This window comes from Microcaecilia unicolor, chromosome 7, assembly GCF_901765095.1.
Source record: "Microcaecilia unicolor chromosome 7, aMicUni1.1, whole genome shotgun sequence".
Classification (NCBI taxonomy): domain Eukaryota; kingdom Metazoa; phylum Chordata; class Amphibia; order Gymnophiona; family Siphonopidae; genus Microcaecilia; species Microcaecilia unicolor.
In genome coordinates, this window is record NC_044037.1 from 284372778 (window position 1) to 284394587 (window position 21810).

Sequence of the window (21810 nt, forward strand, 5' to 3'; positions counted from 1 at the left end):
AAGCCAAATGAAGAAAAATAAGAAGGAATGCAAGGACTTTGGAATTCTTTGCCCAACGTAGAGCAGATGCCCTCTGGACCAGAACCAGAGAACTGTTCCCCCTCCCCCTGATATTGAGCCTGCGGCAATCGGTGATTTTTCAAAACTCTGGCTGCTGCAAGTAAAAACATCCAGATATTAAGCAACAGAACAGTATAGGCTGGACTTTATAAATTGCACTCAAAAATGGTCTCTGGAACAGATCAGCACTAAGAATGTAGCAAATTTAAAACGAATTGGAGAAAATTTTTCTTCAGTCAACCAGGGGCGTAGCCAGCCTTCCGTGGGGGAGGGGTCCAGAGCCCAGAGGGAGGGGGCACATTTTAGCCCTCCCCCCGGTTCCGCCCCTCCACCGCCGACATTGCCGCCCCCCCTCCCGCCGCGAACCCGCCGCCGCTACAGCCTACCTTTACTTTTGCTGGCGGGGGATCCCACTCCCCGCCAGCCGACGTCTTCTTCTCAGTCGCTTCCTGCTCTTCAATTTGTTTGCTGACGTCCTGCACGTACAATTACGTGCAGGACGTCAGCAGACAAATTGAAGAGCAGGAAGGACTGAGAAGACGTCGGCTGGCGGGGAGTGGGATCCCCCGCCAGCAAAAGTAAAGGTAGGCGGGGGCGGGTTCGCCGGGAGGGGGATCCTGGGGTGAATCTGAGGGGGCACCGGCCCCCTCAGGCCCCACGTAGCTACGCCACTGCAGTCAACGTGTAATTAAACTCTGGAATTCGTTGCCAGAGAATGTGGTAAAGGCGGTTAGCTTAGCGGAGTTTTAAAAAGGTTTGGACGGCTTCCTAAAGGAAAAGTCCATAGACCATTATTAAATGGACTTGGGGAAAATCCATTATTTCTGAGATAAGCAGTATAAAATGTTTAGTACTTTTTTGGGATCTTGCCAGGTATATTGTGACCTGGATTGGCCACTGTTGGAAACAGGATGCTGGGCTCGATGGACCTTTGGTCTTTCCCGGTATGGCAATACTTATTTACTTATAAGCTTGATTCTACAAAGGTCACACGTTCGTTATAGAATCACGGTCAGAGCCAGTTCCTGCGCTCAAACTGTAAGCGTCAGACTTTACGCCTGCTGAAACCAGGTGTAAACGCTGGCACCCAAGCAGGGCGTGCTGAGCCAATATTTTATAACTATATGCACACCTTTTTGGGATGCTCATGGCCACGCCCCCTTATGAGATGCACGCTATGGAAATGCAGGTTAACTCATTGGTCAAGAAATGCTTTTTTATAAAGAGAAAATCGCACACTATTTGGGACGCGTGCCGATCCATTTTTCAGCACTCCTGTAAAAAAGGCCCTTTTTTTGCCGAAAATGGACGTGCGGCAAAATCAAAATTGCCGTGCGTCCATTTTGGGTCTGAGACCTTACCGCCAGCCATTGACCTAATGGTAAAGAATCCATGTGGTAATGACCTAAGCATGTCAAATGCCACTTGGCGCACATCCGTTACGTGTGCCCGAAAAATAAAAAATATTTTTCAGATGCGCGTATCGAACGCGCGCCAAAAATGAAATTACCGCAAGAGTCATGCGGTAGTCTGGCGGTAACTCCATTTTGGCACACGTTGAGCGCACGTAGACACTTATGCGGCTTAGTAAAAAGGCCCCTAAATGTTCTATACCATCTTAGTGAAACGAGTTCGTTCAAAATGTTATGGCTTTTTTTTCTAGAACGGGGAAAACATGAGAGGCGAAACCACCCAGAATGATGAAGTCAAGTCTGAAAAATGAGAAAGTTGACAGTGCTTAAGCTAGATCTGAATTCTGAATTACTGTATTTCCTTGGTGTGTAGACAGAAACAAAAAAAAGGCAAAGATCTGCCACAGAAATGGCAAATCAAAAGAAAAAAAGCAGATCAAAAAAGACAAAAAAATAGAACAGGAGGGTAACAGAAGAAGTGGTTTATTACAAGTTACCCGACGTGGCCACGTTTCGCCCTGACGCAGCCTGAGGGCGAAACGTGGCCACGTCGGGTAACTTGTAATAAACCACTTCTTCTGTTACCCTCCTGTTCTATTTTTTTGTCTTTTTTGATCTGCTTTTTTTCTTTTGATTTTCCTTGGTGTGTGACAATGCATTTTATTTTCTAAAAATGTTATTTTAAAAGTGGTAAAGAGTTAAGGGGATGCATGATTTCATGCAGTAGTGGTGACTTTGACCTGTCAGTTCTTCTAATAGGTTTCCCTCTGAAGTTGATTCAGATGATTGAGTTTTGTATGTCCAAGTGCAAAAGACAAGGTAACTGTTTGTTTTACAGCTGATACGTTCTTGGCAGCCGCCACTCATACAGGAGATGCTCTGCTCCCTCTGACAGATGTTCTAAAATTGCAGTTTTCTGCGCTAGTGATGAACTGATAGTGTCAGTTTTCTTTATAAATGGAAGGGAGATAAACGATGCTTCATCCCTTTGATTTCCGGTCCTAAAATATCAGGTAGGCAGGAGATCTAGCTGTAGGTTAATTGTGCTGAATTGGAAGCAGGTTCTGCTGGGTCGGGCCAATATTGAAAATATGTTCAGGAGAATTCTATATGTGGCGCTGAACGTTAGGCATGGAAAAGCATTCTAACGGAGGCAAGGCGCCAAAACGGGGCAGAAACACTCTTACGTTCTCATTCATACAATAGCACTGAATCTGAAAAGGGGGAGGGGCATGAGCAGGTCAGGAGTGTTCCTTTAAAATGCACACAGGGTTATAGAATAGTGCGGATCCGTTTAGAAGGAATGGATCCGTGGAATCTTAGCGGAAATTGGGTGGCAATTCCAGTAATTGGGAAGCAAAACCGGTGCTGGGCAGACTTCTACGGTCTACGCCCTGATCGTGACTGAATAGATATGGATGGGCTTGAGTGTAAATTTTAAGGGGCTTCGACATTAGCTTCATAACTTTTAGTACAAGAACAATGCTGGGCAGACTTCTACGGTCTGTGCCCTGAGAATGGCAAGGAAAAATCAAACTCAGGTATACATATAAAGTATCGCATACCATGTAACATGAGTTTATCTTGTTGGGCAGACTGGATGGACCGTAAGGTCTTTATCTACCATCATGTACTATGTTACTCTTTGGGGTTCTACATGGAATGTTGCTACTAATTGGGATTCCAGAATCTTGTAACTCTTTAGGATTCCAGAATCTTCAGAACTTTTAGTACAAGAACAGTGCTGGGCAGACTTTTATGGTCTGTGCCCTGATCGTGACTGAATAGATAGGGATGGGCTGGAGTGTAAATTTTATGGGGCTTCGGTGTTAGCTTCAGAACTTAGTACAAGAACAGTACTGGCCTGACTTCTACGGTCTGTGCCCTGAGAAAGGCAAGGACAAATCAAACTCGGGTATACATATAAAGTATCATATACCATGTAAAATGAGTTTATCTTGTTGGGCAGATTGGATGGACTGTACAGGTCTTTATCTGCCGTCATTTACTATGTTACTATGTTAACTTGCATGCCAGGATTTACAGCTGGTTTCAATTGGCGCAACTCCTCGCTACCAAAGTTGGGTGTAGATCCCAGCACTATGTACTATAATATAAAGGGTGCCAATCCAGGAACGCCCATTATGGAAATCCAAGGGAGCCATATTTATTTATTTATTACATTTGTACCCCACGCTTTCCCACTCAAAGCAGGTTCAATGCGGCTTACATAGTATCAGGGATTACAGAGTAATGATGAAGAAATATAAATTAAGTATAGCAGAATAATAAAAGAAATAGGTAGACAGAGAGGGGCAAAAGTGAAGGGAGTAGGAGAGGTATGATCAAGGGTAAGTGAGCATTGGAGGAGGGGTAGAGGAGGCGGAGGGTGATGGGACATGGGATAAGCATAGGGAAATTTGATGGGAGAAGTAGTCTAGGTCAATGTCGTTTTCTCCTGGATATGTGATGGGTAGATGAGTTCATAGGATTAGTCTGGCTCATTTGGGTAGGCTTGCTTGAGAAGGGCTGATATGCACAGACAGGGAGAGGGACCTTGGGGTGATAGTATCTGAGGATCTGAAGGTGGCTGTAGCCAGAAGGATGCTAGGCTGTATAAAGAGGGGGTAACCAGCAGAAGGAAGGAAGTATTGATGCCCCTGTACAAGTCATTGGTAAGGCCCCACCTGGCATATTGTTTCGGTTTTAGAGGCCGCATCTTGCTAAGGATGTAAAAAGACTTGAAGTGGTCCAGAGGAAGGTGACAAAAAATGGTATGGAGCTTGCACCAAAAGATGTATGAAAAGAGACAGGAAGACCTGAATATAACCCTAGAGGAGGGGAAGGACAGGGGAGATATGATACAGACATTTATATACTTGAAACGCATTAACATAGATGCAAAATATTTTCCAGAGAAGGGAAAACGGTAATACTAGAGGACATGAATTGAGGTTGCGAGGTGGTAGACTTGTGAGTAATGTCAGAAAATTCTTTTTCACGGAGAGGGTGGTTGATGCCTGGAACGCCCTCCCTAGGCAGGTTATGGAGAAAAAAATAGTGGTAGAATTCAAAAAGGTGTGGGATGAACACAGAGGATTTCTAATTAGAAAATGAATGGTATGTCAAGTGGTGCTTAGATGGCAACTCTGCCTGTATCAACTAAGGCCGGTACTGGACTGGCTCGTACAGTCTATGTGCCGCATATAGCAATCCAGTTTAGGATGGACTGGAGAGGGCTTCGACGGAGACTCCAGCAATTTGGAATGTGAGGACAGTGCCGGGCAGACTTTTACGGTCTGTGTCCCTCAAATGGCATGTCAGATTGGGACAGGCTGGAGTGGGCTTTGACGGCAACTCCAGTAGCTGGAGAAAAAGGACAGAGCCAGGTAGACTTCTACGGTCTATGTCCCAGAAACAGCAAAGAAAGACCATGATCAAGTATATAATCTCACATTCATTGTTGATTTTAATCTTGAATTAATAATGAATGTGTCATCTGCAAACAAAATGATTCTTGATTCAATCATCCCCCCCTCGCAGCCCTTTGATATCTGGGTGCGTGCGAATATAGATGGCTAGAGGCTCGATCACCATCGTGAAGAGGACAGGAGACAAAGCGCAGCCCTATCTTGTTCCCCGGAATAAGGGAAACTGAGAGGTATGGCTGCCATTTACTCGCACCGAAGCAGTGGGCCCCTTATATAAAAGATGTAACCAATGAAAAAAACAGCCCGATATTCCCATTCTCTCCGCAACCACAACAAGAAAGGCGTTCGATAGGGTGTACTTGCCTTTCTTTCTTTATTTTATTTATTGCATTTGTACCCCACATTATCCCACCTTTTTGCAAGCTCAATGTGGCTTACAGGGTGTTAATATATCATCATTACATAATCTTAGATACATTCGGTAATAGGCTGGAGGTAAAAGAATAATTAGTTAGAAGGTGTTAGGTAAGGTTGTGTGAGGGGCGTTTAAAGCATTTGGGTGGTGTAGGGAGTGATTTGTTTCATTAAGGATTATTTTTGTATGCCTTGTTGAAAAGATGTGTTTTCATAGATTTGCGAAAGCTGGTTAAGTTGTCCGTGGTTTTCAGGGCCATGGGTAGTGCGTTCCATATCTGTGTGCTTTTGTACGCAAAGGTAGTAGCGTATGCCTGTTTGTATTTACTGAATCCAGCTTTTTTATGTATTTATTTTTATGTATTTATTTTATTTATTTATTTAGTACATTTATACCCCACTTTTTTCCACATTGTGCAGACTCAAAGTGGCTTACATATTTTCAAAATGTTTATCCTGCTAGCCCTGCCTGCAGCTGTAGCCACACATTACGTGTACAGCTTCACTCTTTACTTACACTTATGTGCTGGTCTGTTCTCACTCATTCACTCTGCTCATCGGAATGTTTGTCCAAGTTTAAGAATGGAGACCGGCTGTCATACTTTAGCAATGTTTCTCCTGGATTGTTGCACCTTCTGCTGGGGTACTGTGATCCGGACAGGAGAGGCACATTAAGTAGGCCACCAGTCTATGGAGGAGTGGCCTAGTGGTTAGGGTGGTGGACTTTGGTCCTGAGGAACTGAGTTCGATTCCCACTTCAGGCACAGGCAGCTCCTTGTGACTCTGGGCAAGTCACTTGACCCTCCATTGCCCCATGTAAGCCGCATTGAGCCTGCCATGAGTGGGAAAGCGCAGGGTACCAATGTAACAAAAATAAAATAGATACTATTGGAGATTCTACATGGAATGTTTCTACTATTGGAGATTCTACATGGAATGTTGCTATTCCAATAGCAACATTCCATTGTAGAAAGGCTGCGCAGGCTTCTGTTTCTGTGAGTCTGACGTCCTGCACGTACGTGCAGGACGTCAGACTCACAGAAGCAGAAGCCTGCGCGGCCACATTGGTGATCTGCAAGGGCCGACTTCTACATAGAATGTTGCTAATGGAATAGCAACATTCCATGTAGAATCTCAAATAGTAGCAACAGTGGAGGAGTGGCCTAGTGGTTAGGGTGGTGGACTTTGGTCCTGAGGAACTGAGTTCGATTCCCACTTCAGGCACAGGCAGCTCCTTGTGACTCTGGGCAAGTCACTTGACCCTCCATTGCCCCATGTAAGCCGCATTGAGCCTGCCATGAGTGGGAAAGCGCAGGGTACCAATGTAACAAAAATAAAATAGATACTATTGGAGATTCTACATGGAATGTTTCTACTGTTGGAGATTCTACATGGAATGTTGCTATTCCACTAGCAACATTCCATGTAGAAGGCTGCGCAGGCTTCTGTTTCTGTGAGTCTGACGTCCTGCACGAGTCTGACGTCCTGCACGTACGTGCAGGACGTCAGACTCACAGAAGCAGAAGCCTGCGCGGCCACATTGGTGATCTTCAAGGGCCGACTTCTACATGGAATGTTGCTAGTGGGACTCTGGGCAAGTCACTTAACCCTCCATTGCCCCATGTAAGCCGCATTGAGCCTGCCATGAGTGGGAAAGTGCAGGGTACAAATGTAACAAAAATAAAATAACTATGACAGAATAGTAGGATGAATTTTTTTCTTACCGTTACTTTTGTGACGCCATTGCTGTACTGAGACAGATCGAAGGTGCATCACACCCAGCATCAGTGGCAAATCCAGGTCACAAGTACTGGGCAGGATATCAGAAGAGTAAAATACATAGTAACGTAGTAAATGACGGCAGATAAAGACCTGTACGGTCCATCCAGATTCCATACTGCTTCTCTTAGGATCAGGAGTAGATTTCCCCCCAAGTGCACCTTAATAACAGTTTATGGACTTTTCCTCCAGGAACTTGCCCGCACTTTTTTTTAAAACCCTACCATGCTAACAGCTTTTAACATACAGTCTGACAATGAATTTCAGAGTTTAGTTATATGTTGAGTGAAGAAATTTTTTCTTTGACTTGTTTTTAATGTACTACTTAATAACTTTGCATGCCCCCTAATCCTTGTACATTTGGGAAGAGTAAACAAGTGATTCCCATCTACCCAGGGCCGCCGAGAGGGGGGGACAGGGGGGACAAAAGTCCCGGGGCCCAGGCCTCCAGGGGGGCGGCCTGCCCTCTGTCGCCGCCTGGCCCGCCCTCCGTCACTCCCAGAACTAACCTTAAGCCTCCTTTCACTTTGCAGCAAGTAGCAGCAGGTCAGGCCACTCCTTCCTTCCATGTCCCGCCCTCGCCTGATGTAACGTCCGCGAGGGCGGGGCACGGAAGGAAGGAGGAGAGGTCTGCCCTGCCGCTGCTTGCTGGGAAGTGAAAGGAGGCTTAAGGTTAGTTCAGAGGGCCCGGGTGGAGGGGGGCCTGGCGACCTCGGGTGGGTGGGCGGCGGGGGGCCCGACGATCTCGGGTGGGCGGCGACCTCGGGTGGGCGGGGCCCGGCGATCTCGGGTGAGCGACGACCTCGGGTGGGGGGGGCCTGGGGGCGGCCTTGTCCCGGCTCCGGCTCTCGGCGGCCCTGCATCTACCTGTTTCACCCCACTCATTATTTTCTAGACCTCTATCATATCTCCTCTCAGCTATCTGAGCCCTAATCTGTTTAGTATTTCCTCATAGGGGAGTCGTTCCATCCCCTTTATCATTTCGGTCACCTTTCTCTGTACCTTTTCTAATTTAGCTATATATTAAAAAAAAATTACATTCTGGAGAAAATCAGCAGCAGCACTTACCTCTCTCAATTTTCATGCTGAGAATTCTAATCACAGGCTCCCGGCAGGAGCAGCTTTGAAGAATGAAAAAGTGCTAAAAGTAAGCTTGTTCCACCTCGAGGGCTGAAGGACACAGGGCTCTGTAGAGCCGTCTCTTAATTCTTCTTCCCTCGTCTTTCTGCTACTAACTCAGTAAAGAGACAGCCCTCACTCGAGACTCTAACTCATCGGCAAACAGTCATAAGTGAACTAGTATAATTCCCTAATTCTTTATTTGTCCTGTTTAGCTGTTTTCTATTTTTGTAGCGCCAGTGCTTATCCAGCCGGGTTAACACGGGAGCCCTTACTGCCACCTTAATGGGTGGTGGTAAGGGCTACCCCCCCCCCCCCCCAATGGCCGCAAGGCAAGTGGTTCACTTACCGCACGGCCATTTCTTTTCCAGCAAAAAAGACAACCTTTTACCCGCTTCGGTAAAATGGGGCTTCAGCGCACGTCAAAAGCACATGCTGATGCTAGTGCAGGCCCTCTTTCACTGCAGCTTGGTAAAAGGACCCCATTAGTGATTTAATGTATGTTTGTTCCCTGAAGCTCATCAACAAGAAATGTTTTTATTTATTTATTTATTTATTACATTTGTACCCCGCTCTTTCCCACATACAGCAGGTCCAGTGCGGCTTACATAGTAAAAGACAGCATCTTACATGGTAAAGAATACAGTAAAAAACAAGGAAATGTAGGAACAGTATTATAAATTGTGATGATCATAACTACTTACATTATGAAAGGCATTACAAAGGACATGTGAAAAGAACGTAATGAACTAGAATAGGGAAGGTAGACAAGGATATGATAGGTGAAAGGGAAGGAGAATGAGAGGAAAATGGTAAAGGATGGAGGGAAGAAGATGAGGGATTGAGTATAACATTCTACATGGAATGTTGCTACTGTTTGAGATTTTGTATGGAATCTTGTCACTCTTTAGGATTCCAGAATCTTGCTATTCTTTGGGGTTCTACATGGAATGTTGCTACTGTTTGAGATTCTGCATGGAATCTTGTCACTCTTTAGGATTCCAGAATCTTGCTATTCTTTAGGGTTTATTTTATTTATTACATTTGTACCCCGCTCTTTCCCACATACAGCAGGTCCAGTGCGGCTTACATAGTAAAAGAAAGCATCTTACATGGTAAAGAATACAGTAAAAAACAAGGAAATGTAGGAACAGTTTTATAAATTGTGATGATCATAACTACTTACATTATGAAAGGCATTACAAAGGACGTGAGAAGAACGTAACGAACTAGAATAGGGAAGGTAGTCAAGGATATGATAGGTGAAAGGGAAGGAGAATGGGAGGGAAATGGTAAAGGATGGAGGGAAGAAGATGAGGGATTGGGTATAACATTGGGGTCAGAGTAAGCGTCGACGTCTTAGCAGGAGTATCGTAGGTGATCTGGTGGAATTAAGTGAAGTCGCCAGCATTGAATAACCAGGTTTATGAGGCCGACTATCTCATATGCAGTTAAGATCTTATCCCTCTACTTTGACCTAATCATCTTTTATCAAAGTCAATACTAAATATTATTACAAACAGATTATTTTATTCAATATGCAGTTAAGAGGGGCATAATCGAACGGCGCTGGCCAAATAGATGGCCGGCCATCTTTGTGGCTGGCGCAGTAAAGTGGCGGCCGAACCGTATTAACGAAAAAGATAGCCAGCTATCTTTTGTTTCGATAATACGGTTGGAGCCGGCTAAATCTCAACATTTGGGCCGGCTTTAGAGATGGTCGGCATTGGTTTCCGGCGATAATGGAAACTAATGCCGGTGATCTCAAACCCGGCCAAATGCAAGGCATTTGGTCGTGGGAGGAGCCAGCATTTCTAGTGAACTAGCCCCCCTGACATGCCAGGACACCAACCGGGCACCCTAGGGGGCACTGCAGTGGACTTCAAAAATTGCTCCCAGGTGTATACCTCCCTTACCTTGAGTCCTGAGCCCCCCAGTGGGTTTTGGGGGGTTTTGGAGGGCTCAACATTTACCACCACAAGTGTAACAGCTAGGAGGGGATGGGCCTGGGTCCACCTGCCTGAAGTGCACTGCACCCACTAAATACTGCTCCAGGGACCTGCATACTGCTGTCAAGGAGATGGGTATGACATTACAGGCTGGCAAAAAAAAAATTTTTTTAATTTTTTTAGGGTGAGAGGGGGTTGGTGACCACTAGGGGAGTAAGGGGAGATGATCCCCGATTCCCTCCGGTGGTCATCTGGTCAATTGGGGCACTTTTTTGAGACTTGGTCCTGAAAATAAATGGACCAAGTGAAGCTGGCGAAATGCTCGTCAGAGCCGGCCATCATTTTTCCATTATCTTCGTTACCACGTCCCGTCCCGCCCCCGTCCTGCCTTCGCTATCCTGCCGAAATGCCCCCTTGAAGTTTGGCTGGCTCCGTGATGGAACGCAGTTGGCGCCGGCCAAAATCAGCTTTCAATTATACCGATTTGGCCGGGTTCAGGAGATCGCTGGCCATCTCCCGATTTGTGTCGGAAGATGGCCGGCTATCTCTTTCGAAAATAAGCTAGAAAGTGTAATATTCAGCACTTATGGGTCCTTTTACTAAGGTAAGCTGAAAAATGGCCTGCAGTAGTGTAGGCGCAGGTTTTGGACGCGCGCAGATCCATTTTTCAGCGCACCTGTAAAAATACCTTTTTAAAAATTTTGACCGAAAATGGACGTACGTCAAAATGAAAATTGACGCGCGTCCATTTTGGGTCTGAGACCTTACCGCTAGCTATCGACTTAGCAGTAAGGTCTTATGCGTTAACTGGGCGGTAGTGGTCTACGCACATCAAACCGCGGCTTAGTAAAAGGGCCCCTTAGCCACCTAAGTGACACCACATAAAGGTAAGACTGACTTTTATACGGTCCGATATGGCTGCTTAACTCAGATAGTTAAGATCTGAATTTCAGCACTGAATTGTATAAGTGCCGACTCTGTCCCAGTACCGCCCACAAAATAGCCAGCTTTCATTTTAGCGATTTGTGGTGATACTCAGCAGCTCTAATCTGTTGAGTGCCACAGAATGTCAGTGGACAGCTCTGCACAAGCAATTTAACTGACTGGCCAGTTAAATCGCTTTGAATATCAACCCCATAATTTTAGTTGCATATTTTCAAACTGTGTATCCTGCTAACCAGGCCTACAGCTGAGTCACACCTACCTGTGCAGCCACGCTCTTTACTTACTGTTCATTGGAATCTTGTCCACGTTTAAGAATGAAGAGCGGCTGTCAAACTTTAGCAGTTTTGGGGTGTTTCTGCATATTTATATTTTAGTTATTTGAATTTTGCTCACACCTTTGTCAGTAAGTAAAGGCGAGTTACATTCAGATAAACTAGGTATTTTCCCAGTCCCTGGAGGACTCAATCTAATTTTATACCTGAGGCAATGGAGAGTTCAGTGACTTGCCCAAGATCGCCAGCAGCCGTGGGATTTGAACCAGGCACCCCTGGATGTCAAGCCTGGTGCTCTATCCACTAGGCTACTCTTCTACGTGCTTATATATTTATTTACCGTATTTTTCGGACTATAAGACGCACTTTTTTCCCCCAAAATTTGGGAGGAAAATGGGGGGTGCGTCTTATAGTCCGAAGGTAGCGAGTTTTGGATCGCCGTCCCCTACTTACGCGATGCCATGTTCCCTGGTGGTCTAGTGACGTCGGGGCAGGAAAGAGCCCCCTCTTTCCTGCCCATCGCGCTGCTCTCCGTGCTCCTGACTGCTTCCTGACGGTCTCGGCGAGATTCAAAATGGCGCCGAGACCGTCAGGAAGCAGTCAGGAGCACGGAGAGCAGCGCGATGGGCAGGAAAGAGGGGGCTCTTTCCTGCCCCGACGTCACTAGACCACCAGGGAACATGGCATCGCGTAAGTAGGGACGGCGATCCAAAACTCGGACAAGACGCACCGGAGCACCTAGGTTTTAGAGGAGGGAAAAAGGAAAAAATGTTTTTCCTATTTCCCTCCTCTAAAACCTAGGTGCGTCTTATGGTCCGGTGCGTCTTATAGTCCGAAAAATACGGTACTTAAAAAGCATTTATATCCCATATTTTCCCACTGGATGCAGGCTCAATGTGGCTTACATAAGCTAAATCAGGAATACAGCATTAATGGCATATAAAACAGTAAACAGTAAATTTGTTATTATTTTTGAAGGATTCTCTGCACGGAGTGATGTTGGAGGGTAGGTGATGACAGACTATTTTAGCATTCATTTATATATAAATTGGGACATGATTGTAACAGGATGGAAGCAGTGAATGGAAGTGTTGCGTTTGTTGGGCATGATTTGCTGCCCCTTGTGTGATGGTCCCAGCACAGTAGAAAGGATGAAATCATTTGTATAATTATTATAATTATAATTATAATATTATTATATTATATTATAGTTATATTATCTTCTATATATATAAAAGGCACTTTGAAGCCTCAAGCCGGAAACTTGAGGCGCCCGAGATATCCGGTTTGGCCTGCAGGCTCCAGTCACTGTAGCTCCGCCCTCGCGTCAAAACGCGATGATGTTGAGGGCGGGGCGGCCCTCGCGTCAAAACGCGATGACGTTGAGGGCGGGGCGGCCCTCGCAACCACGTCACTGAGGGATGAACGGAGGAAGAGGCGAGGTGTGCAACTCGGAACGGAGGCACGACAGAGGTGTCTGCAACTCGGGAGGGAGGACGGGGGGGGGGGATTACCCTGCTAGCGCCCGTTTCATTTTTTCCAGAAACGGGCATTTCTTACTAGTATTATAATAATTATAATATTATTATTATATCCAACAGATAGCCAAGACCTGTCGCTTCTTCCTCTACAACATTAGCAAAATTCGCCCCTTCCTCTCTGAGCACACCACCCGAACTCTCATCCACTCTCTCATTACCTCTCGCCTTGACTACTGCAACCTACTCCTCATCGGCCTCCCACTTAGCCACCTATCCCCCCTTCAGTCCATCCAGAACTCTGCCGCACGTCTTATCTTCCGCCTTGACCGATATACTCATATCACCCCTCTCCTCAAGTCACTTCATTGGCTTCCGATCAGATACCGCATACAGTTCAAGCTTCTACTAACCTACAAATGCACTCGATCTGCAGCCCCTCCTTACCTCTCTACCCTCATCTCCCCTTATGTCCCTGCCCGTAACCTCCGCTCTCAAGACAAATCCCTCCTTTCAGTACCCTTCTCCACCACCGCCAACTCTAGGCTCCGCCCTTTCTGCCTTGCCTCACCCCATGCTTGGAACAAACTCCCTGAGCCCATACGCCAGGCCCCCTCCCTACCCATCTTCAAATCATTGCTCAAAGCCCACCTCTTCAATGTCGCTTTCGCCACCTAATCACAACACCTCTACTCAGGAAATCTAGACTACCCCAACTTGACATTTCGTCCTTTAGATTGTAAGCTCTTCTGAGCAGGGACCGTCCTTAGTTATTAATTTGTACAGCGCTGCGTAACCCTAGTAGCGCTCTAGAAATGTTAAGTAGTAGTAAATTAAAGTTTGATATAATATTCAACAGTAGAATAGTAAAGAAAATAGATTCAAGTGTTTCTGGATTATTTGAAACCAAAGAGATTAAGCTGATTATGTTGAATTTGGAGGGTAAACCTTTTTGAATAGTACGGACTTTAATAATTTTCTAAACTTTAGATAATTTTGGGTTGATTTAACTAGTTTAGGTAAAGCATTCCATAGTCGAGTACCCAGGAAAGGGAAGTTGGAGGCATATATAACTGAGAATGGTGAGAGAGCTATTTTAAAGGAATATTCAAAAAGACTAAACTTTGAAAATTGCAAATATTTTAGAACAGTAAAACTATAAATGTACTAGTGTGACATTTCTGTAACAAAGTAAAGTAAAATATATAAGAAACTGTCCTCTTAAATGAGAGGTTATTTTGTGCACAGTTGCTGTCTTTAGTGAGAAAGATACGTCTGGATATGGGTGTATTTTACACTGCTCTTCCTATGTAATTCCAGTTACTTTCCATTGACCCTAACAAAGTCAATGCAACGCTTAGCCAATGATAAAACTCTTCGGAATGCTAAAGGGCAATCGGATTTAGGAATTTTCCAGTGCATGTGGAAGGTTGGAGGCATCAAGAGATAAGGTCAACAGGGGGGGACAGTAAAGAATATTTGATATTTTCAAAAACACAGCGGGCCCCGCAGCTTTAAACAGGGACTGCGGCCCTTCTGGCCTGAGCGATTACAAAGAGAAACCACAATGAAAATTAAGCAATTAAAACTTTAGGCTGGCCAATATTATGAATGATTCTCACTGCCTAACTGAGCCTAGTCCGTTTTATCTACATTGCGAAAACAATTAGCCTGTAAGTATGGATTCAGGAGCAGTATTGAATGCCCCAGTGTTCAGGTCAATCAGAGAGACAGGAATAATGTTCAGCTGCGGGTTTTTCTTCATCACAGTATGAACCTTTGCATTATAAAAGAGATCATTGTTCCAACCGAAGGCCTGTGCTAATTGAAAGGCTTTATTATTGGACCACTGGGTAATTTTGCTTGTCTAACCTCAGCGGATGGACAGAATGGCAGAGGACATACTAACAGAGGACGCCTTGTTTAACATTTGGCCCAGTGATGAACTGAGCTATCTCAGTGCTCCTTCACTGGGATTTTGGAAAGCAATTTTTTTTTTAATGTGCCTCGCCACGAGTCTGTTTTTTCAATCTGTAATCTGAAGGAATAATATTTTATGATGTGTCTTTGCAGCTGTGTTATCGAGGTGACATTTTCTCGTTCCTCTGGAAAGATCTATACCAGAGAGCAGTTCCTGGAATGGCTCGGAACGAGGGGACGTTTGTTTCGTGTTTGTTGAGTTATAATGAGTGCTGTGATCTTCTGTTCTTCCCATAGGATGTGTCTGGCAGCCAGGGACCCCTACTGCGGCTGGGACAGCAAACAGAAGCGCTGCACTACCATCGAGGACAGCTCCAACATGAGTTTATGGACTCAAAACATTACCGAATGCCCAGTGAGTATGATGTGAACCGTGTGTAACACAGTGGATGAAAGCAGATTAGGGCCAGTTGGCTTAGCCTGTCTGCCGCTTTGGTAGTTAAGAATAAAAATTCCCTCGCATTTTACCCAGCCTCTTAACCCTTTTCTTCTTTGTTTGTTTTGTAAATCTTTTTATTGAGTACAACCAAGCATAAACATCAACCATAAATTACGTTAAACATGGAGCATAGAGGGTCGGATTCTATATAAGGTGCGGCGAGTAGCACGTTAAATTGTGTGCATGGCCAATTTACACATGTTACTCAATTGTGTAATGAGACAATTAGTGATGATAATTGACTGATAACCAGTTATCACTAACTGGCAATAATTGGAATTTAAGCGCGCTTCTTTTTAGGCATATTCTAAAAAGAGGCGTTTGTAAATTCCAACATGCATAGCTGAAAGGAAGCAAGGCCATGGGAGGAGTGTAAGCATATCGGGGCATCAATCAGGTTTACGCGTGTTGTTATAGAGTTTGAGGAGACGCGCGTACATTCAGGCGTGGGTATTTACTCCAGGTTTTCTTTGGCGTTAATAGCCGTGCCTAAATGTATGTGCATTCCCCCAGCTTATGTGCTAGGCTATAAACCGTGTCTTACTGTAGACACAGCAGGGGCGTAGCTACATGGGGCCACGGGGGCATGAGCCCCCACAGATTACGCCCTGGCCCCCTCTACATTTGATGCCCCCACCCTGCCTTACATCCTGCACCGTGCGTGTAGCTCCATGCAGGACGTAAGACATCAGAAACAGATGATCACACAATGAAGGCGCCGGAGTTGACCGGCGCTGAAGAAGACTCTTTGGCTGGCGGGGATTGGGGACCCCCGCCAGCAAACAAGGTACCTGATGGGGCAGGGGGTGGCGGTGGGGGGGAGGGGTTGCGGTGGCGGGGGAGGTGGCTAAACAGTGCCCCCCCCCCACCTCGGGCTCTGGCTCCCCTCCCACCGTGGTCTGGCTACGCTCGTGAGACACAGTTTATAGAATAGCGTTACACGCGTTATTCCAAAGCGCCTACATTTTAGACACCATTTACAGAATCTGGCCCAAATTGTCAAAATACACACACTCATACAGTTGTCTGGTCTCTTCTATATGTACCTGTTCTTATCACTACCTTCTATACCTGTCCCATATGATATGCCTGCATGTTTTTTTTAGTTTATAAATTTAAAGTGCCAGTGGAGCCAGTGCAAGGCCATTGGGTACCGTAGGCATTCTTTAGCTGAATGACTCCCTCAATTACCTTACAGTTCCATAGCCCACACCCCAAGATTCTGTGAGCACACTAGGAACAGAGAAAGTACCTGTATATAACATGTAAACTGCCTCAGTTGTAACGGAAAGGCGGTATACTTTACCTGATAATTAAACCCAACAATCCTGAATCATTCCAACACCATCCTTTTCACAGCAACCATGTAAAAATGCATCATTGGATATCATAAAACGTACAGAGCTTCTTTTCTGCATTACTCTATCAAATCTTGACCAATTTCCAATAAAATTTTGGAACTATCAACCTGAATAAATTTGCAGTAAGCCTACAGTAAATGTTCAAAATGGCCCCCACTGTCTCACACACACACACACATGCTTGGAGTCATTTTCTCCACTGATCAATTGCAGCATCGGTGACATCCTGACTCAAGTTGGCCCACACTTCAGCCAGATCTGCTTGAGGTTGTCAGTATGAAGAATTGATCTTTCATAAACACACTGCTGCATAAGACCCCCAAATCCTGTAATCAACAGGGTTCAGGACTGGACTGTTAGGGGGCCACAAGCCCGGTGAAATAAAATTCAGAGTCATTCGCTGCAGCAACTAGATGATTTCACGAGCACGATGAGCAGATACACTGTCTTGCTGAAACGTGTAATCATTGCCAGTATTGAGCTGAATGGCTGGTACCAGTTGCTGTGATAGCAAAACTTCACAGTAGTACTCGCCATTAACCTTTGCACCTGGCTCAACGAAGAAAAGCTCCATGCAACCTAGTTGGACACCCCAATGAAGACTAGGACCAATTTGCTGAATATCAAGCGAGTACGCTGAAGACAATTGGCAGCAATATCGTGCTTCTTCACTGCAGTCTGTACGTAAAGTCGGTCATTTTGTTGTTGATAGGTGGCTCAAGCATGACAACTTTTCATCTGTAAACCATATAAAATCGATAGCATTTGGAGGGGGGGAGGACTTGCAAATCCTGCTGGTGACTCTGCAGTTAATATTCTTATTTCATTCTACAAAAACTCCAGACTTCTCAAAACACGGCTGCAAGGCTAATATTAGGCAAATCACGCTTTGATCATGCTCAACCTCTTCGTTATCAACTACACTGGCTCCCCATTATAGACCGTATTACCTTCAAAATCTGCTCATTGACTCACAGGATAATTTATGGGGAAGCCCCTGCCTACATGCTAGATTTGATCTACCATCAAGAAATGCGTCGGTGACTGTTCGATCCTACCTTAATCTACATTACCCAAGCTGCAAGTCTGTTAAATACAAACTGCTTTTTTCTTCTTCTTTCTCCTACGTCAGCCCAATGTCTTGGAACGTCCTACCAGTGGCGTAGGAAGAGGGGCGGTGGGGCAGTCCGCCCCGGATGCACGCCGCTGGGGGGGTGTCGGCTCCGCTGGTTCCCTGCTCCCTCTGCCTCGGAACAGGTTACTTCCTGTTCCGGGGCAGAGACAGCAGGGAACCAGCGGAGCCAACGCAGCTCCCAGCGACGTGCACTCGGGGGCGGATCGGCCCTCTCGCCCGCCCCTCGCTTCCTAATTCAAGTGCTCCGGGGGGGAGGGTGCGCTCCGGAGGGGGGAGAGTGCTCGCCGAAGGGGGGGGGGGCGCCGTGCTGCACCCAGGAAGGGGGTGCACAGCGGCGACCCGCCCCGGGTGTCAGCCGCCCTCGCTACGGCACTGCGTCCTACCAAGGCATCTAAAAGTGATTGACGACCACCAGCTATTCAAGAAATCCTTAAAAACATTTTTATTCGAGAAAGCATATCCCCCCAATTAACGCCAATCTTCACCTTCCTCATATTACCTATACCCGTTTAGCCAACGTGTATTGCCCTCATGTTCTTTCCCGTCCTTCGGACTTTTGTGTCCTTACCCCTCCTTATATTGTAATCTTTGTAACATTGTAAGCCACATTGTGCTCGCTCTAGTGGGAAAATGTGGGGTATAAATGTACAAAAAAGTAAATAAATAGATTTAACTGTGTAATACAACTGAATATCCAGTTAGTGCAGCCAGCGGCAATCTGGGGAAAAAGTCAGGGCAGAGGCAGGACTTCACTGTTCACAATGATTTTTCAATCCACTAAACCAGGTTAGTGCCGAGGATAAGTTAGGACAGCGAAAAGGCTAATTTTATTCGTACATTTATCTGGGTAACCAGTCTGAATATTGGCCGGTACCTGGAAAACTTTTGGCAACAGGCTAATATCTGAATCTAAGTCAAATTCAGGCCATGGCGATCAGCGCCTTTAATTCACTGACCTCCATGGGCTGTATGTTGGAGGATACTATTTATCCTTGATCTGTGGTCTGAGTTGGTTGGACCTGTGTTGGCTGGTGATTACCATCTAAACTTTACCAGACTGATGTGTCAACTCTCATCTCCGCTCTTTCTGTTTTGTTTTGTTTTTAATTCTTTATTTATTCTTTTACATTTTATTTCACAATACAAATGTAAATGGAAATGTTCAGGAAATCACAGGAATAGAAAATAAACTTTTTAAAGGAAATAAGGTTCTCTATAAACTTTGTCCACAATTCTATGATCCAAGTACTAGGAAAAATAGAAAATATTATTAATCTATCAAAGAAACTTTGAGAGCACTTTATCCCGCTAGCCCACTTATAGCATTTCTCACTGGGTTAACCATTCAATGCTTAACAGCGCTTTCCTGTAATTCAATGAATTGTTGCAATTTTACAGGGTCAAAGAATACATAATTATTAGCATTTAGGGATATCAAACATCTACAAGGTCTGTTTTTTAACTTTCTGGATTTTATATTGTTAACTGCTTTGATGGTTCATTGAAAGGTGGTATAATTAATCCAGAAAGCTTCCAGCTCTGGTGACCTTAGGTTCATCCAATTTTATTAGAACATTATTTTTTTTCCACAAAGAAATCAATACGTTTACTTGCATTAAAAAAAAAAAAAAAAAACAGTTTACAGATGCAGGACCTTTCAGAGAGATTACACTCTAACTGCAGGACTTTTACAATATCAAATAAGATAAAAGGACACCTTTGCCCTGAGAGAATCTTATCACAAAAATTCTGGCTGATATTCAGCCCACCACAAGAGAAGAAGATGCCACAAACCCAATGCAAACTGGAGCAAGACAAAAGAAATTCTTCAGTCAGCAAAAGACTGTTGGCAACAATATAAGTTAATTCCACAAACAAATACACAGAAGCTGAACACAATCTCTGCAGACATCGCGTTCAGCTGTTTTAAAGTTCAGCACTTAAATGCTTTGAAGTTGCAAAATATTTCCACAGAATTTGAAGTTTGAGTGCAGATTGCTCAGGACCCCCAATGAAGTCAGGATAGCCGAAACACAGCCTGTGTTGAGTCAAGCGAACAGCTTCTGTGTATTCGTTTGTGGAATTAACTTTTATTTTCTTTAAGTCAAATTACAAACAGTCTTTTGCTGTCTGAAGAATATTTTTTGTCTTGCTCAGTTCGCATCGCGGTGTTGCTGTTTTTTTTTTCCTTTTTTTTGGATTGATATTCAGCCCACGGCAGTCAGCATGTTTGACAGTGTTGACCGCCGTGGACAGAATTATTTATTTATTTATTATTACATTTGTACCCTGCGCTTTCCCACTTAAAGCAGGTTCAATGCGGCTTACATAATAATATGGATTACAGAGTACTGTTAGAGAAAATATAAGTTAATTATAGCAGAATAATAAAAGAGATAGGTAGGTAGAGATGGGGAAGGGTGAAGGGAGTAGGAGAGGTATGAGCAGGGGGTAGGTGAGCAATGGAGGAGGGTGTTTTAAATTAAGGGGTCCCGAGCCCCCCCAAGAAGGCTTAAATGACCTTAATCTGACTCCATCTCTGAATAGCCCTAGAACTGGGGCAATCAGGGGGTTGTGAAGTTCTAAGAGGAGTTGCCACTGAGAGAGACGTTAGATCTAAGAGACCCGCATTAGTCCGCCTCCCAGCACTGGCAAGAAACAGATACCAGCCTTATGACAAACTGGATTTAGGTTACAAGTTATACAATGCAGCGAGTGATAGCCTGATACAGCAGAAGCATTTATACTTACAGCCTTTCATCATTAAGTTAAGCCCACAAATCATCATTTGGAATAAGGATTTTATTTGCACATCAGACTTTAATCAGGTACATTCAGCAGACAGATTCTGGGTACAACCGGACAGAGCTTCGCCGTCTGACAGCTTTGGAGAAAAGACTCTCAAACTAAGCCAAAATCCCCCCTCTTTTATACACAAACCTCTCCATAGAAGTCTATGGTGAGATACCTAGCTCTCAATTTCTGAGATGATACTTTCCCACACAATCTTATCAGCATGTTTTGGGAAGCGTTGAGATAACAGTTCCACATCTGTCTGTGTCGCAATACTTTTCACACCATCTTAAGAACTCTGTATAACCTCTGTAGCCTTCTATACAAAGCTAATAGACTCCATTTTGTTCATCTGATTTAAAGTGACAGTTGTACCAGTTTGTGTCAGGACTCATTGTTCAGACCTGCTTTTTGCAGATTCTCAAATATTAAATCACTTTCTTGTTGTTTGGCCTAGTCAGTACTTTTTCAGTTGTTTTAGCTATTTAAGGTATGTAAATTGACCCACCACTATTCCAGTGGATGGATCCCAAGCGGGGACACATATTAACTTACAGGAAAAGCAAGTCCTTGCGCAGCCAGTCATAGATTTTTAAACCTAGCTGGTATTTTTACAGCCTGAGTCCTAAAATCTGGCCTTCCACCCTTCCGGTGGATCCAGTGAGGGTCTCTTGCTGTAGTATAATTATACATTCCCCACTTGTCACCCCCTCTGGAGAGGGGTGACACAAAACTCGTCAAGCGTGTCATCATCTATTCCAGAAGGTGGCAAGCTATTAAACGAGAGGGGGAGTTTTGCTCTTATGGGTTGCTAGCAGATATTATGCCAGACAGAAAACTTCATTTTTAGGTGGTATATTTCTGGGCATATGGAATTCCCTTTATATTACCCAACCTCTTGGGCCTTAATCTTGATGTTACCCCTCTTGAGGTGTACTCAAACCTGTAGTGAGAGAGGTTTTATGAATGGGACAAAACCATGAGTTCATCTATACGGGTAATAGCAATTTCAGGTGGATCATACTAATAAATACTTTCAGGTCTTGTTATGACTTAGTACATGGGGAGATAATCTAATGTATCTATCTCAGTGGTCGTGAGAAGGAACAGTGGTTTCGATTAAGCATTGTTATGGGCTCAACAAATATGTGGTTAGTATTCAGATTGCTGTTTAAGGTTATAGGTATTCAGAATCCTTAAATAGGTCGGGATTCCTGGACCTTACTAGTACTCATCATTGGCA

General features: G+C 44.6%; 1 protein-coding gene across 1 annotated transcript in view; it reads left to right on the top strand.

Moving 5' to 3' along the window:
- The window catches only part of SEMA5B (semaphorin 5B), a gene marked incomplete in the record, with an annotated part of 415784 nt that overhangs the window by 213224 nt on the left and 180750 nt on the right, over positions 1–21810 (top strand). The window contains 1 exon segment of the mRNA XM_030209426.1: positions 15077–15194. Within this exon segment, the coding sequence (XP_030065286.1) occupies positions 15077–15194 (118 nt within the window).